This window comes from Anoplophora glabripennis, unplaced genomic scaffold, assembly GCF_000390285.2.
Source record: "Anoplophora glabripennis isolate ALB-LARVAE unplaced genomic scaffold, Agla_2.0 scaffold606, whole genome shotgun sequence".
Taxonomy (NCBI): domain Eukaryota; kingdom Metazoa; phylum Arthropoda; class Insecta; order Coleoptera; family Cerambycidae; genus Anoplophora; species Anoplophora glabripennis.
In genome coordinates this window covers 280,221-298,128 of record NW_019416913.1, presented here as the reverse complement: position 1 = coordinate 298,128, position 17,908 = coordinate 280,221, and the positions used below count along the sequence as shown (strand labels likewise).

The 17,908-nt window shown below is 32.6% G+C and overlaps 1 protein-coding gene across 2 annotated transcripts; it reads left to right on the top strand.

Moving 5' to 3' along the window:
* Positions 1-4,468: 4,468 nt before the first annotated feature.
* LOC108911537 (RNA-binding protein lark) lies at positions 4,469-16,831 on the top strand. 2 transcript variants are annotated; one of them, XM_018716508.2, is made up of 4 exons: positions 4,469-4,621; positions 11,291-11,996; positions 13,079-13,431; positions 16,552-16,831. In XM_018716508.2, the coding sequence occupies exons 2-4, from the start codon at positions 11,328-11,330 to the stop codon at positions 16,598-16,600; spliced, it is 1,071 nt and encodes a 356-aa protein (XP_018572024.1). In that variant the 5' UTR covers positions 4,469-4,621; positions 11,291-11,327; the 3' UTR covers positions 16,601-16,831. The 2 variants fall into 2 exon arrangements, with proteins under 2 accessions (XP_018572024.1, XP_018572023.1); XM_018716507.2 differs by having other exon boundaries at positions 4,470-4,621; positions 11,301-11,996.
* Positions 16,832-17,908: the final 1,077 nt, after the last annotated feature.

Here is a 17,908-nt window from a genome sequence, read left to right as displayed (position 1 = left end):
GTTGGTATTTGAATAATACAGTTTAATTATGTTTTATTTTTGGTCATCAGAATAACTCATTTTATTTTTTTTATTTTTTTAAATTAAAATGGGTTATTCTCATAATGATAAATAAACGGTTTTTGCTCATAATTCGGAAAAGGCTGGAAATATAAACAAATGTCCCCTTGGTTCTGAGTAGAGCAGTCGGTGGGCGAGGCAGAGCAGGGTGTCACAATATATGAAAGAAAAAAAGCAGTATTTGCTTGAATCCCGGAAATTACTCAAAATATGAAAAAATCTCTCATGGTTCTGATTGGTGATCGAGTGAAAAACGTCCGAAATCCGCTTGTCGAAAAAAAAAATCGGCACCAACGGTGTGGTGTGACATAAAATAAAAAAAAAATTATAACTCGGAAACGGTACGTTGAGTCCTGATTGTCCCTTCTGCACTGAATGCGAAGGTCCGCAGTCCGTATGTGGAAAATAAATTTCGGAAACAAGAGGTGTGTGAGATGATACAGTAAAGAAGGTCTTATAACTCGGAAACGGTTTGAATCGAAAAAAATAATTTAAAAAATCTCCTCCACGACCCTAGTTCTGATTATCCCTTGTGCGTTGAATGCAAAAGGTTCGAAGTCTGTATATTGAAAATAGATTTTGGAAACAAGAGATGTGTGACGTCATATAGTAAAAAGGCCGTATAACTCGGAAACGGTGCGTTGAATCGAAAAAATAATTAAGAAAACCTCCCCCACAACCCAGAAATTGATTGTCCCTTCTGCGTTGAATGCAAAAGGTCTGAAGTCCGTATGTTGAAAATAAATTTCGGAAACTAGAGGTGTGTGACGTCATATAGTAAAAAGGCCGTATTTAAAGCGCGGTCTGAGGCAATAAACTATATTGTCTATGTATCAAGCATTAATTTTTCGGGAAGTTTATTATACAGAAAAAGACTTCCCCCAGTAACAGCGTTTTCGACTATTTTTATACTCAAGTCGCACTGAGTAGTGAGTCTGAGTATATTTTCATCCTGTACTTGAATTTGAATGGAAATATTTTCATTGCGCACCGTTTAAAAAAAATGTTCTAATGAATTATCGCACATTATGCAACCAATTATACATTTCCTATCGCCTACAAATTTAAAAATGGCTGATTTATTATTATTAAGGTCCAATAGATATTTAATTAATGTCGTATAAATGAAAAATTTATTTGTCGACTTTTTTGGAAAAACAGTGAAATTTAAAGTACTTGTATTTAACTTATAACAGCCCGAACTAGATTTGAGAATTAATGATTATTATAGGTATCCATGTCGACATAAAAAGCACTTTGCAAACGTTTTAAACCGTCTAGATAGTTCACAAATTTACAATCGCAGGCTGATTACTGATTAGCAATATTCTAAATTTCTTTAGGTTTGTGTTTAGGCTACAGTATGCTTGGGAATTTTTAGTATTTTTTGTCGACATAAGTTTGCAGCGCTGTACTGTTTCACCCATAGACCTTATAGGTGACACTTAAGATCACGTCATAATTTATTTACATCATTCTTCATTCCTTGTTTTCAGTCCTCAATCCTCATCACCTCAACGGCTCAACCATGGAGACTAGATAAGGAGCCCGAACTCATACGGGAAAATTGACAAAATTTGTTTAAGAAATGGCAGAAGTTGGGGTGGCGCTAGTGTTCCATATGACCCAAATGAATGTAGCTTCATAAATACGAGTAAAGTAAGCAAATAACCAATTTTATTTTATTTATATTGAGTTTAATAGATATATTGGGGAGCGGGGAGGTATACTAACCTAAAAACTAGAAGTCAAGTCAATAATTATTACAATTTGTTTTTATAAATGGTAAATAAAAAGTTTCGAAAATAATTTAAATATGGTAATAGTATGTGAAGTGAATGACTGTCAACAGATTTAAAATAAAACAGTACGTTTGTGATCTGCATTTTCAATCTAATGATGTCCAGCAGTTCTATATTACAACTTGACCGAATAGTGGGTTAATATTATGGCAAAAGGTCGAATAATTCGGAAGTTGGAAGCAGCTTCTTTGATTCTTAATACGGTAGAGAAATTTTTAAATAGAAAGATTTCATAAGTGAAAATATTGTATAATTGAATGATGCATTGTTTCTTTATATATTTTGCAGCAGCATCAACAGCAAGAGCATCCGCTACACCAGCAACAACAGGTGCAGCAGCTACAACAAGAGCAACAGTTACAACAACAACAACAACAACAACAACAACAACAACAAGAACAGCAAGTAAATCAAGAGCAATTAAGTTACGATGAGATTATACTAGAAAGTGAGCATCCTGTCCTGTATAATCTAATAAAAGAAAAGTTCTGTTGACGTGTGATGAGGTCTCGACAAAGCAACTATGAATATGTTCACATAATATTGACAATAGCAACAAAGTATACTTTATTTATTTCTACATATTCTTGTAATTTATATTACGTGCATAAATAATTAAATTCGTATCTTTCATATAATTCTTGCTGGTGACATCGCTATTATCATTACTGAATTGAATAAATCATTTCCAATTAGTTGCTGTTTCTTTCCTGTTAGTAAAAAACTGATTGAAATTCAGATATCATATAAAATTTAAAGAGAGGATACGTGTAGTAATTGATGCTGATCGATCTGTATTGGTAATTGACTACTTTTACTAAATATTTAAACATGGAAATCAATTGCTTCATGAACAAAATGAAATTTTAAGAAGATAGACTGACACGTATTACTTATTTTTAAGTTGTTTTATTTGTAATATATATTTACTTTGTTACTTGTTTGTTATGAATAAATATTTATTTTATTTTAATTAGGCACAAATAATTTCGTTTTTTTTATTCAATTAATAAAACATTGAAATCTTTGGTAGATAAACATTTTATTTTTACAAAATATATAACAAAAATATAGAACATTGCTAAAATATTTCTTTATAATACCTTATTAATTTTGGTCTATACTCTACCTTGGAATAAGTCATGGAACCATGTTACGTTCGAATTAAATCAACAATTTTACGAAAGTAGAATTAAATTTTACAGCAATTTTAAAATATATACCCAGAAAACTAATCGATTTTAAACAGTTATAAAATATTTAGATTACCTATTTTTTGTGACCTTTATAATGGAGTACCTATATTTTGTTAAAATTTTGGTATCAATTGGTTGTCATGTTGTTTTAAGCTTCTTGACATTTTGAGAAGAGAGCGATATGACTCTCGAAGCATTGAGAAGTCTAAACCGACAACATGGCAATCAGCTTAGAAATTGTCCAACCATAATTTATCGACTTTCCATAGTCAGTTTTCAGTTACACTATAATAATATAGTATATTATTGGTTATTCAAAAAAATATGGATTGTGATATACTCTATCTTATATGAATTCCTTTCCCATCAATTATTCCTATAACCTGCTCTGGAAATTCATATTGGGCAAAATATTGTTCGATTACAACTGCCTCATTATCTCGGCCATTCTATAATTTGTGGAGACAAGTTACTTAGCAAGTATGTAACTTTTCTGGTTGTTGTAGAGCTTAAGGCAATGCAAAATTTACCAGAATCATGGGTGAAATAATTAGAAATGGCAAATTTTTCTTCAATTCTGTTAGCTACTTCCCATATGCTAACACGGAAATGTTAAAAAAACTTGGCCACTATATTCAGGTACAGTAATTTCAAAGTAGTTCTTATTTTTTACTCTTTCTGTTTCTTAGAGTAAATCTATTTCATCATCACTCAAGCTGGACAATGCGTCTAATAAGTCATCTGAATCACTGGACTCAAAATCGGACATCTGTAATATTTTAAAAAGTTTATTTAAAACACCGAGTTTTTTTATATTCTATTTTTTATTACCACAAGTAAAAATTCCATATTATTAATACAAGAATTACTATTTTTTTAAAGGCAACTTCCTGTATAAAATGTGACTATTTTTTACTAACATTAAACTAAAATCTTTAACAAAGTAATTATCAAAAACATAAACCTTACTTATAGGTTAATATTAACAAGATCACGTCATAAATTCCTTGAAAACTAGTTTCTTTCTACGAACACCAAATTCTTCTCATAAAGCTAATATTTTTTATTATCTATTTAGTTTAATTACAGTCCGGAATGACATATTTTCATGATTTATATAATTCAAAGTAGCTTACATTATTTATTTTAAAATTTTTAACACATTACAAAAATGACATGATTGATTTATAATTCAAACTGCCGCTTTTTATCTCCCCTCTCTACATATGGGACATATGGAACACTAGCGCCCTCTTATTTTTGTAAGATTTTTGTTTACATGGAGTTCGGGCTCCTTGTATAGTCTCCATGGGCTCAACGCGTAGGATTATCATTGATCTTGCGCAGTTAGTTCGAAGTTGAAGCTTGGTCTGTCCCCCTGCGTCCCCCACCACATATTCTTTTTCATAGAACGGAAGATTTCTGCGTCACGTCGTCACGTCCGCCATTTGTGTAATGGTTGCCGGTGGTTTTGGATGTGTGAAGAGTTAAGATAAAGAATAAGCAGTACTGTTTTCTTCGAATAAAGATTAGACCGTTGTTTCGATAATTCATCTTTTAAAGGTAAGTGGTTTATTTAACATTTCGTTATAAAGTACAACTAAACGTATTTAAAATCTTAATCGACCCGTTTTGAGTTTTCGCCGACGCTGTTTGAAAAAATTAATGTTTGCTTATACAATTATATTTAATATTCAGACTTTTTTCGAATATTATGCTGCCGTTTCTTTCTATACTGTGTTACATAAAAACCAAATTGCATTTTATTAAGACGCATCATCATGATCCGCCATTTTGTCCATTAATGAACGAGTTGTGTAGTCAGGCGCCGATTCTGTGTTACTAATTAAAAAAAACATCAGTTATGCTTAACTCGGACATAATAAAAAAATGTTCGTTGTGTATAATAGTCTTAAGTAATGTACTTTTGTTATTTGTCAGAACCGGTGTTTCCACCATTTGGCTCGTGTCGTAAACTGTACTTACCCACTGTGGCATGTGGGGGACGCGCGTCTAGTCGGTATTTGGTCAGACTAGTAAAGTTCAGTTTCAGTTTTTTTATATTTAATTATTTAATCCTTAGAATGTTTTGTTATGCTACTCTGAAAACAATAATTTTACATAAAATTGACGGAGATATGCCAGGTACCCAAGAGCTATAGCCCAACCGATGTTTCTAGACTAGAGGAAAATTGCTGGCTAAAATTTGTACACTAAGTACAGTTATTCACTTTCATAATCAATTCCTCAAAATCTTACTCGAAGTAGAACATAGCGTGTGACCGCTGTAAGGGTGAAGATGACGCATGTGCGTATCATTTCTCCGACTCGAGGAATTAGTCACCTTTCAATACATACTTATAAATCTTATAATAAATTTTGTTTTTAGTAGCTATATTCTACTTTTCAGAGGTAATCTCCCTATTTTGCCAGGTATATCGTTTTGTTTTTTTTTTTTCATAGTATGGGTATGCGAGCTTCGTATATTTTTTACTGTTCTGCAATCTTTAATTTTTTTGTTGATACGTTTATGTAGGTAGTTTTCTTATGTATTGTCTTCTCTTGAACACCTGATAAAACGTGTTTTATCATATTTCATTTAACTGAATTCTGGATCTTGCAGTAATGTTACTTAACAATTACTATATTAATAAGGATGTACACGTGCAGTCATTCCTGGAGTTCTTATAGTGGCACCGTAGGTTGATGTAGCTTTTTTATACATCTTTTTGAATATTGAATAATAAAAAAAACAGAAGCTTAATTAAAATAATAAAAAACAGATTTGTTATACCTACTATTGTCTAATATAAATATTAATATGAATACAAATTCTACTCACTTTTTAATGTTATAATATGTATACCGAAATGATATACTTAAATTCCAAAAATTGAGATCAAACAAACATCTCATGCCTTGAATATTTCAAATAACTTTTATTTTATACTTACTGAGGAATAAAATATTAGTCGAGTGCCAAAACCAAGAAAATACATCCGATGGCGTCAAATATGTATAAACTTAAATGTCCATGTCACATAACACTTACGTGCCGATTCCCATTGTGGTTGAGTCGCTCATCCATACTATAGTAGGATCGTATACGATGCAAAGTAGAGCAAAAAATTGTCGGCCTTTTTTCCATGGAGAATCGTGTCATCATTTTTAGGAGGCGTAAGATAAATCATTTCAAATTTAAAATGAAATTCAATGTAAAATCTGAAATACGGCTGCATACGCACTGTGTTCTGGTAGTAGCTGTAGTCGCCCAGGTGCATCGAGTGTACGAACTGGTCGGTTATACGTCAAATACTAACCTGGCGAGCTTTGCCGTCAATTAGAGAGCGCTTCCAAAAAACAAGTAAACAACAGTGGCGCGTACAGAGGTAAAATGTAATACATATGTGGAATTTAGGAAACAAATTGGATTTATAATAAATTACATTTAAAATAAATAGTTTATGAGAATAAAGGAATTTTTGTAGCAACAAGGGTGCGAGACCTGAACTGATCCCCTCGTCCCTTCATAATGTATAAAGAAATTACTCAATTTGTAAAACCCTTAAAGGCGTACTTCATTGGTTCCCTTGACAGGCAATGATTTATTACTTTGCATCGAATATGATCGTACTATAGGCTTGCTTCCAAAGAAAACGCGAATCTAATTTAGGTTTGGGTAGAATATCGGGAGGACCAACTTCATGGTTTAATCATAGTTCGTTCGTTGGGTAGGTATTAGGTTGTTTTTCTGATTATCCATTTGGTGGTTAAGAATGGTGAATTAAATATGTATTTTCTAATTTTTTATTGTGTACTCGAGAGCGATTCAGTTTCGAAAATTTCCGTATGTTGAGGTTGAGGAAAAGGTAATTGAGACTCGAATTTTGTAAAAAATTAAACAGCCAAAATTGCATCTCGACATCTTGATTCTTTTAAAAGAAACTATGTATTTTAAGTGTTTGTTTATTTCTATTAAAAAGTTGTAGAATTTAGCATATACGCGAAATGTTTTATTTTTTTTGCAATTCGCTATTTCATGGAACAGAATTACGAAAAATCTATTGTATTTCATATGACGTATCATTTGAAATTAAATTGTTTGAAAATTTCAAATATCAAATAATATACAGGATGTCTCATTAAAAAATATACAGGGTGATTCATTAACAGTGGGAAAATCGTAAGCTGAAGATACTACACGTAAAATGGTGACCATTGGCGTAAACATGCCTTATCCGAAAGTTGATAGTTTCGGAAATACAGGATGTTGAAAGTTAAAATTTTAAATCTTTTTTTTTGAGATTATTCTGAAAATATGTAAGTTAGGAACTTGAAAATTTGTGAAACTATATTTTTTTAAGCGACGAATAAGATGCCTGTTGTAAATTCAGCGTTGCTCATAGAGGGCGCTACTTACGACCAATTTTACCGAAAATTTAGTTAATAACTTTTATCCTGTATGTCTAACATGAAACTTGGTTCAAAACCTGAAAAAGCAATAATTTTTCCATTATGTACTCTTGTTTCATTTCGGTATCTCGATGCGTTTTCGAGGAAAAATAGATTTAACGAACACTATGTTTTGATAATACGAGAAGGTAATAGCGAAACAAACTAAGTGTTTCTTCATGTTATTACAATAATTAACAATAAAACAAATGAAATACCTACGTAATAATGATTTAAAGAAATTGTTCGAATAATCCACCGTCGATACTGATACACTTTACACAACGTTTTCTGAGAGATCTTCGAGTTTGAAACAACATATTGGATTGCGTTGGCAGCGATTTGTATTCTTTGCCACAAGTCTTCATACGAACCAATAGATTCTTTGTAAACGATATCTTTCATTCGAGGCCAAATAGAAAAATCGAGAAGATGAAGTCTGGTCTTCTGGATGGCCAAGCAAAAATGCTTTCACGGCTTGAAGAAGTTCTACTTTATTTAAGAAGAGACATGTGGTTCATGCATGACGGAACTCCACCGTATTTTTCTCGGCCAGTGCGTGCATATTTAAATGTAGTTTTTCCAAATCGCTGGATTGGCCATGTAAGCATTTTTGCTTGTCCACCCAGAAGTCCGGACTTCAATCCTCTTGATTTTTCTTTTTGGTCTTGAATGAAAGATATAGTTTACAAAGAATCTATTGGTTCGTGTGAAGAGTTGTGCCAAAGAATACGAATCGCTGCCAGCGAAATCAGACGCAATCCCAATATGTTGTTTCAAACCTCAAGATATCTCGGAAAACGTGTAAAGTGAATCAGTGTCAACGGTGGATTCTTCGAACAATTATTACTTTAAATTATTATTACGTATTTCATTTGTTTTATCATTAATTGTTGTAGTAACATGAAGAAACACTTAGTTTGTTTCGCTTTTAATTTCTCGTATCATCAAAACATAGTGTTCTTTAAATCGATTTTTCTCGAAAACGGATCGAGATACCGAAATGAAACAACAGTACATAATTAATGGAAAAATTATTGCTCTTTCAGGTTTTGGATCAAGTTTCATATTAGACATACAGGGTAAAAAATTATTAAATAAATTTTCGGTAAAATTGGTCGTAAGTGGCGCCCTCTATGGCCAACGCTGAAATTGCTACACGAATCTTATTCGTCGCTTAAAAAATTATAGTTTCACAAAGGACCCCGCACAAATCTTATGGAAATTGGGTCCTTGTCAAATTCGCTGAATTTTTGATATGTGATAGAGTTCATCATACTGGTCAATTGTCTCAATGGCCACAAAGCTCAAAAATGGATAGTTTGGCCGGTACAGAGCTTTAAAGCTCCGAATATCCTCCACGGATTTATGTATATGCGCAGTGTGTATAGACTTTTGAAATAGCCTATTTCATTTTTTTTATTATCTAGGTTTATATTTTTGAGGTTGCTGAATTCAGATCTGTTGTTAGATTTTCAAAATTGACAGTTGGCAGCTGTCAAATAGCTGTCAATGTGCTATAATAAAGCCAAAAACTTGTTTTTTTATGTTTTATCTTTCTTTTTTTTTAGTTCGATAAGTTCAAAGACGATATCAAATCAATAACAATGACTATCGGCAGCTGTCATTTAGCTGTCAACAATTCTTCAAAGTCCGGTAATAAAGTCAAAAAATTATTTTTTGTTTATAACTTCAAGTTTTTTAGATAAGTGAATATAAATATGATATAAAATTATGTAGTCATCAGCTTACAGCTGTCAACAAGCTGTCAACTAACTGTCAAAATGCAATAATAGAGCAAGTAACTTATTTTTTGTGCTTAACTTTGTGGATAAGAAATCAAACATGATATAAGTTTATGACATCACTTTTGAACTCAGTGATCTAAGCAACTTAAAGCTTTTTAAAAAAAGTAACTTTTTGACTTTATTATTGCATTTTGACAGTTAGTTGACAGCTTGTTGACAGCTGTAAGCTGATGACTACATAATTTTATATCATATTTATATTCACTTATCTAAAAAACTTGAAGTTATAAACAAAAAATAATTTTTTGACTTTATTACCGGACTTTGAAGAATTGTTGACAGCTAAATGACAGCTGCCGATAGTCATTGTTATTGATTTGATATCGTCTTTGAACTTATCGAACTAAAAAAAAAGAAAGATAAAACATAAAAAAACAAGTTTTTGGCTTTATTATAGCACATTGACAGCTATTTGACAGCTGCCAACTGTCAATTTTGAAAATCTAACAACAGATCTGAATTCAGCAACCTCAAAAATATAAACCTAGATAATAAAAAAAATGAAATAGGCTATTTCAAAAGTCTATACACACTGCGCATATACATAAATCCGTGGAGGATATTCGGAGCTTTAAAGCTCTGTACCGGCCAAACTATCCATTTTTGAGCTTTGTGGCCATTGAGACAATTGACCAGTATGATGAACTCTATCACATATCAAAAATTCAGAGAATTTGACCGGGACCCAATTTCCATAAGATTTGTGCGGGGTCCTTTTCAAGATCTTAACCTACATAGTTTCAGAATAATCGCAAAAAACGATCTAAAACTTTAACTTTCAACACCCTGTATTTCCGAAACTATCAACTTTCGGATAAGGCATATTTACGCCAATGGTCACCATTTTACGTGTAGTATCTTCAGCTTTCGATTTTCCCATTGTTAGTGAATCACCCTGTATAGGTATTTGGGTTATAATCGAAAAACAAGAAATTATAAAAAAATATCACGTCTGCAACTAGACGAAAAAATTTGAACAAAACTAGCATAAAAATTTTCAAAAATTGCGGCCAATAATGAAAAAGGTCCTGCCCCATTTTTTTTTTTTTTTTTCGATAATATATTTTAACTACTGTTTATCTCCCTAGAAATTTTGAAAAGCTGTCAAAATTGACTCATTCTGTATATAAATATAAACTAAAATCGGTATTATTTAGTACGTAGTTTCTAATACTCCGGAGTATGCAAATTAAGAAATTATCGTTTCTACAGAACATATCTTCAACTCTGGAAATTTTGTATTCGTGCAGAATTTTGAACCTGTAACCAAACTATTTGCAGATTAAAGATTTATCTGTGGACTGCTAATCTGCGACATACTCATGAAGTCCTGATATGGTTATTTTTTAAATTAATTCTGAATATATCCGTTATTTCCCTAGGATTTTTGTCGAAGTCCTGTATGTCATCAGTTACGTTATTTTTTAATTACCGTTATTTAAATACACTATTTTAACAATGACTATATTAATAAGATATATTCGGGCACGTCTTTGGAAGTAATGTATAGATAAAATTAAGTAAATAAAACGATTAGGATTAAAGTTGTAGCTCCGATGGTAATATCGTAAATTAGAATATTCCATTTTTTCCTCTATTTTCAACATTCAAGAACACCGACGCAAAATCTGTAATCACAAAAGCTAAAAAGTCATCCAACAGTGACTGGTTTGAGGTTAACAGATTTCTATTTTCTGTTTGTTGTCAGTTTGTTTTTCTTATTTCACATTTCAGTGTAGATTTCCAACTAATCAACTGTTCTTACAGTTACGAAATCCACAGCCGTTAGCAAATAATCCACAGCCGTACGTGCGTAATAAAGCAGTTTACAATTGTCAAAGTTACTGCAGAAGTGCGATAATTTTATGTTTTTATATTATGCTTAATAACAAAGGTCATGATGATGCGTTTTTAGTATATCAGCATCTGGTGGCAATGAGATGAGGTCTTGACAGTCAAGTTCTCATTTTAGCGAGTTTCAGGCCGGATCCGGAAGTCAAGTCGCAAGTATGCCGGGTTTTAGCAGCGCGGGCACTTTCAAAATATTTATCGGAAACCTCGCCGAGAAAACGGCAGTGACGGAGCTGCGTCCACTTTTTGAAAAATACGGAAAAGTCGTAGAATGCGACGTGGTCAAGAATTACGGATTCGTCCATATGGAGAACGAGTCGGAAGGCCGCGAGGCGATTCAAAACCTAAACGGGCATATGTTGAATGGCCAACCAATGAAGTGCGAGGCGGCGAAGAGCCGGAAAGCGCCCCAGACGCCAACTACGAAGATTTTTGTTGGAAACTTGACGGATAATACTAAGGCACCGCAGATCCGCGAGCTTTTTAAAAAATACGGCACCGTGGTGGAATGCGACATTGTCCGCAACTACGGTTTCGTCCATCTCGAGTCTTCGGGCGACGTTAACGAGGCCATAAAAGAGCTAAACGGGACTATGGTGGACGGTCAACCCATGAAGGTGCAAGTATCAACGAGTCGCGTTCGCCAAAGGCCTGGCATGGGTGATCCGGAGCAATGTTACCGATGTGGCCGCGGCGGCCACTGGTCCAAGGAATGCCCCAAGGGCATGGGACCAGACAGATTCCGCGACCGTATGTTCGGAAGAGATCCTTACCCACCGCCGCCGCCTCCACCCTTCCTGCGCGACCGCATGATGGGTCGATTTGGGGTACGCGATTTTATATTTTATATCTACATACATACAGGGTGTCGTGGAAAGGTTTGGACACCGCTTGATCACAAACTGTTGGGATCAAGATAAGACAATTTAAATCCACTACCTATATACAAATGTCTCCACGAAACAATTTTAATATGCCTAATAGGTACATGGTAATGTCCCCTTTAAATTGCAACAAAGTAAGACTAAGAAAGTTTTACAAATAAAAATTATTTTAAGCAACAGCAAAGTATCACGTCAGTATGTAAGTAAAAAATTTTATTGTACATTTGTGCAATAGCCTCTGACAGTGTCCCTTTTCAGAATTATATTATTTTCAGTTTTCAAGAAAAACACATTTCCCAAGATTTGATTTGATCATCCTGAAATTGTAAAAATATATCATCCTGTATATAATTTTCTTACATATTCAACAACTATACTACACTTAAGTAAACAAAGATTAAGTAAATAAAAAATTTTATCTATAAAGTGATACTAAAAAGTGGTACCACTTAAGGAACCATCTCAGTAGACGTTGACGTTTGTATATAAGCAAGTTGGTCTAAATAATCTTATTTTGATTCCAAAAATCTGTAGTCAAGTAATGTATCAATCTTTCTGGAACATTGTGTAAATACATTTCGTATCATTTTTTCACTTTAACATTTAACGTATCCGTATGTTTTATTTTCCTCACTTACATTTGCCGTTAGTGGTGATATTTGGATATTAAGATGGTATTATTTTTGGTTTGTTTTTGGGTTTAATAAGATTTATTTTGAGTTTGAAACAAATTTCAAACGTCTATAATCATTATAACAGTATTCTTAGTACTACAACCGTTTGGATTTATACCTGCTTTATATTTTTATTTTTAGAAGATTTTGTCAGTAATATTCTGGTATAAACTTGAAAAAAAAAAACAACGAACGTTTTTAAAGTTTTGAAAAATAAATAACACATGGAAGACTATTTTTCAAAAAAATATATTGTTACCACAGTAATGTCAAAATATAATTATATAAACTTCCATGTTATTTATTTATAGTTATTTATAATTACACTAATTTACATTATCCAACATTTAGGACAGTTATGATGGTTATTATGATAGACGCTTTGATGATTCCCGAGATTTATATGAACGTAGATACTCTGGTTTGCCACCGAGGGGCGATATTGGAATGCGGGGAGGCAGGGACTTTCTCCCACCACCATTGCCACCAAGACGTGAGCCTTTGCCACCAATGCCATCTATTGGATTACGTGGGCCACCCTCGAGCAGTCTTAGCAGCAGTATAAGGGATCCAGGATTTTCCCGTGGTGGAAGCGACTATGGAATGTTCAGCAGAAGGTCTCCACCTGCTTCAGGGGGGATGTCGAGCATGAGCAGAAGTAGAATGTATGAGGACTTCAGTAGAGACTCGTTCGATGAGAGGCGGTAAGTACCATCTTTGTTTAAAGAGATAACATATTAATCGGGCTGGTGGGTGTTTACCTTTACATTAGCAGTAACGAAGCATTTAAAAATTTGTACAGAATTGGTTAAGATTAAATTATTTTGTTAATATTTTTCAATATTCATTGTCTGATATTACCTGTACAGTAAAAATATATATAAATCATTATACAGGGTTGGAGAAATGTGTCGGAACACATACATAAGTTTAATTAAAAACACTTAACAAAAGTTTTTAATAGTATTTTTATTCTTTTCAATGACGAACTTTAATTTTTGAGATACGGCATTGTCAGCAGTTTTTTTTAAATAAACCGTTAACAAGGTTTCACATTTTTAGAAAGACAGATTTTCACCGCTTACAATGATATAGGGTTTGGTGGGTCTGCGACTTATTGCTTTTTAAATGTTGAATAAAACAGTGAAATACATAGAGTATACATTTTATTTAATGAAAATAAAATTTATTATAGCAAAATATGGAGCACATGAATATTAAAAAACGATTCATAATAAATGTTCAAACTCGTGACCTTCGGCAGCCTGACAGTATCATTCATAATCGATCAACGAAGGCCCTTAAAGATTTTTAAATGACATGCTGTGATATCTCTTGAAGGGCCATACAATCATTAGATCTTCCAACTCTTCTATCGACTGAGGTCTTGTAGGCAACAGATTTTAAAAGATCCAAAGAAAATAGTCTAACATACTTAAATCTGGTGATCGTGGTGGCCATTCAGTATATCCTCTTCACCCTATCCATCTATGTGGAAATACATTATTTAGGTACCGACGTAGGTCAAGTCCAAATGAGACGGAGTTCCATCTTGTTGGTACCAAATGTCATTTGAGAGTAGTTCAGAATTTGCTTGGTTTGGAAATAAATGAATCAATGTTGGAACAATTTGCTCGCACAAAAGTTGTAAATAATGATTAGAATTCAAATTTTCTCTAATAAAGAATGGGCAGATGATTATTATATGATTAGGCCCATTCATACATTTAATTTCTGTGGATATCGAGTGATTTTTTTCTATCCAATGTGGATTTTGATCACTCCAGTAACGACGGTTATGTCGATTTACAAAACCGTTGAAACAGAATGTTGTTCATCATTTCCTCACAAAATTGCATCCTATCAGGGTCATCCTTGTTTAATTCTTGTACTAAATGTACTTATATGGATGAAATTTAATTTTGGTGATCTCTCGCTAATATTGTGATATAAGGCTACTTGAGGCACTGAACTTGAGGTTCTTCTTGTAGATTGAGAAGAACATCTAGTGACTTATCTTCATTTGTAGCTGATTTACGTGCACTGGTTTTGTAAGTTTTTTTTAACATTTCCCATGAATCTTTTTCACAGCCTTTGAAACTGTTGATTTTGATATATGGCAATTTCTTTCAGGGAATGTTGCATTAAAATATTGCATGTATCTTGCAGAGATCTCTTTCTGTCTCCAAAACCAACCATCATCAACAATGAAATTCTTTCATGTTCACTTAGTTCAGCCATAACTTTGAACAGCAATCTTAATAAGTAATAACTATCTGTCACTATTTACTGCATTTGACAGGAATAGATGATTTGATTTATTTTAAAAAAATTTGCTAAAAGATAGCAAGCTTGATTACTTTTTCAGGTAGCTGTGACAAAAAATGTAAACAGTCGACTCTTTATTGTTTTATTAAACATATAAAAAACATTAAACATTTAAAAAACAATAAATCACAGACCCTCCAAGTGTATGATATAAACTACCATATGACAAGTAAGATCAAAAGAGATAGAAATAGTAACTACAAGTCAGATATACAGGGTTGGAAAATCTGCCTTTACATGAGAGCGACAAAGTAAAGTAAAGAAATCCGTGCGATAGACAAGGATGGCTATAGTGAAGACGTTTCATGATCTGAATAGTCACCGACCGTTTCGGGTTAGAAGTGGGAGTGACTATTCAGATTATGAAACGTCTTCAATGTAACCATCCTTGTCTATGACTTCCTTTATCTCTCTCACGTAACGGCCGATGTACCATGGAGACTTCCGAACCTGTAGGTATTTTTTAATCAAACTTATGGTTCACCTTGTACACAGGTGTACCGTCACATTTGCCCAACCCTGTATACCTGTAAATCAATATATAAAATTTTACTAGTGTGATGTATGAAAGCGTGCATCCATAAGTTAGTTTCTTTTTTTTAATGGGTTGGGCGATTTTAATTTATACATGCAAATTACTCTAAAGGTATGGTTGATAGTGACAATTATTGTCCCTTGCAAACTAAAACTGAATATGACTGGAGTTTATTGCCAAGGTCAGTTGAAGGTTGTTTTTCTTAGTAGCAACAGTTGATCCAGAATGGAAAATTTTAAATGAGACACTATATTATTTAGACTGAAGGTGCTTGGCCTACTGTGTTGTTGCAAGAAAGTAATATATTTATGGAAAAATACAAATTGTCCTTTTTTCTGCTGTCAATTAAAAATAAAAATTAAATAAACAAATTGATAGAAATTAAGATATAATCAGAATTTGTTATACTTTTAATGTGTTACATTGCCATGGTATGTTTGGTAAAAAGTACGAAATCAACCAATTCCGGTATTTGGCTATTACTATTTCACAGTTTTGATTAGATTTTTTTATCTATTTTTTTTTGCAAAATTTTGTTTTACTAGTATTCATATGTAAATGGCATTAAATAAAATGTAAAAAATATGCATAAAAGCAGTCAGTTGTTAAATAATAACCAAACGGTGCAAATGTTCCCAGCGTTATGTAAAACTCCAGAAAAAAATTTGTGAGATTAGAATACTTCAATAATTAAAAGTTTATTCCTTTATTTTACACTCGTGTAAATAAAAATAATTTTCCATTATCCAATTTTATTTACAGATGGAATTTTTGTATCGTTAAACAAATAGAAAAAAAAAACAGAATATTTTGAACATGATGAATAATTTGGCTAGAGTACTGAATGTGACTAAACACTTGTTGACATCTCACTCGTTCGAATGTTACTGACAACTGGCTGATATAACCTGTTTTATTTTTATAACAAAAACAATTTACTTATGTATTTGATGTTTTTCAGACCTGGGTTGAGGGGGCCTTCACCTTCAAGAAGATATGCTCCGTATTAATCCCTTTTCTTTGGACAAGTTAAAAAACAATGTTTTTTAAATAATGAAGTTCCATCATTCTGATGATTATGTAAAAAACTATTTTTAATGTATGTAAACTTTTTTATTTAAGTGACTATTAGGTTATGTTTTGTATGTTTCATTTAATTTTGTAGAATGAGGATATTAATGTGGTAAATAAAATACTACAAATTGTAAGAATGAGTTAAGATTAAATAAGATTTCTCTATGTGTATTATTTTACTATTCTTATCATGTTGCCTAAACAAAAAAATTTGAATAAAATTTACAGGTTTAAAAAATGCTTAATGTGATAAATCTTCATTTATGGGAGGGTGCTAAGTAAAATTTTCCGTTAAAGCCACTTTTATATTCAAATTCAATTTTGGCTTGGGCAAATATTGAAATGCCATTACACAAATTACCTGCCGTTTAGGGTTCTTTAAAATCTATTATGATGAAGAGAATTAAATATACAGGATCGGTCGAAGAGTCGAAACAAAAGTTGCTTTTTTTAAAATTCATTTACACTTGGACGTTTTTGAGATATAGAACTGAAAATCATTTTATAAATTATATAAAAATGTTTTAGTCCATTAAGTTCAAGTTACCTTTGAAATTTCTAGCTCCGATGTCCATAGCAACGCCGCGTCGCGCGTCCTTTTGTCTAATGGTGCAATTTTTTTTTAGTATGGTCCATAAGAAAAAAATATTTACAGCTCGGCACATTTTTAATACGTTATTACCGACGGCAAAAATGGATTCCTAACATCATTTAATATCGGACTACACATAAATAAAACGAATGAAATGTGGGTAAAAAAAAGAAAGCATAATATCGGTTTTCTTCGAATATCTTCGGAACTTCAAAATTTTCTAAATTTAAAAACAAATCGGTGATCGCCATAAGATTCTGCACAATTTTGCATATTGCAAGACGAAAGTTGTAACCCTGTATACAGGGTGAGTTTTTTCAATGTTTAGTGTAGGGATCGGGGAAAGTAGCAGAGATACAAAAGCTTAAATGAGGAAAATGTGCAGTTTTATGGTCCTTATTAAATTTTACTTTTATTTTTTAAAAAAAGGTCATGGCTGACTAGATATTTAGAAAAATCCGAATTTGGCTAATTCTTTCAGATGCGCATAGTTCTTCCGTTGCTATTTATTTTACAAAAAAATTTTAAATTACGTCAGTTTTTTGCAGTGTTAATAAGATACTGCCCTGGTATCAAAATCTTGAACAAGACTGCTGTGTATCTACTGCTGAAATCAGCATCAGGTTTACTGCAAGATTCATTGTGCAATTGT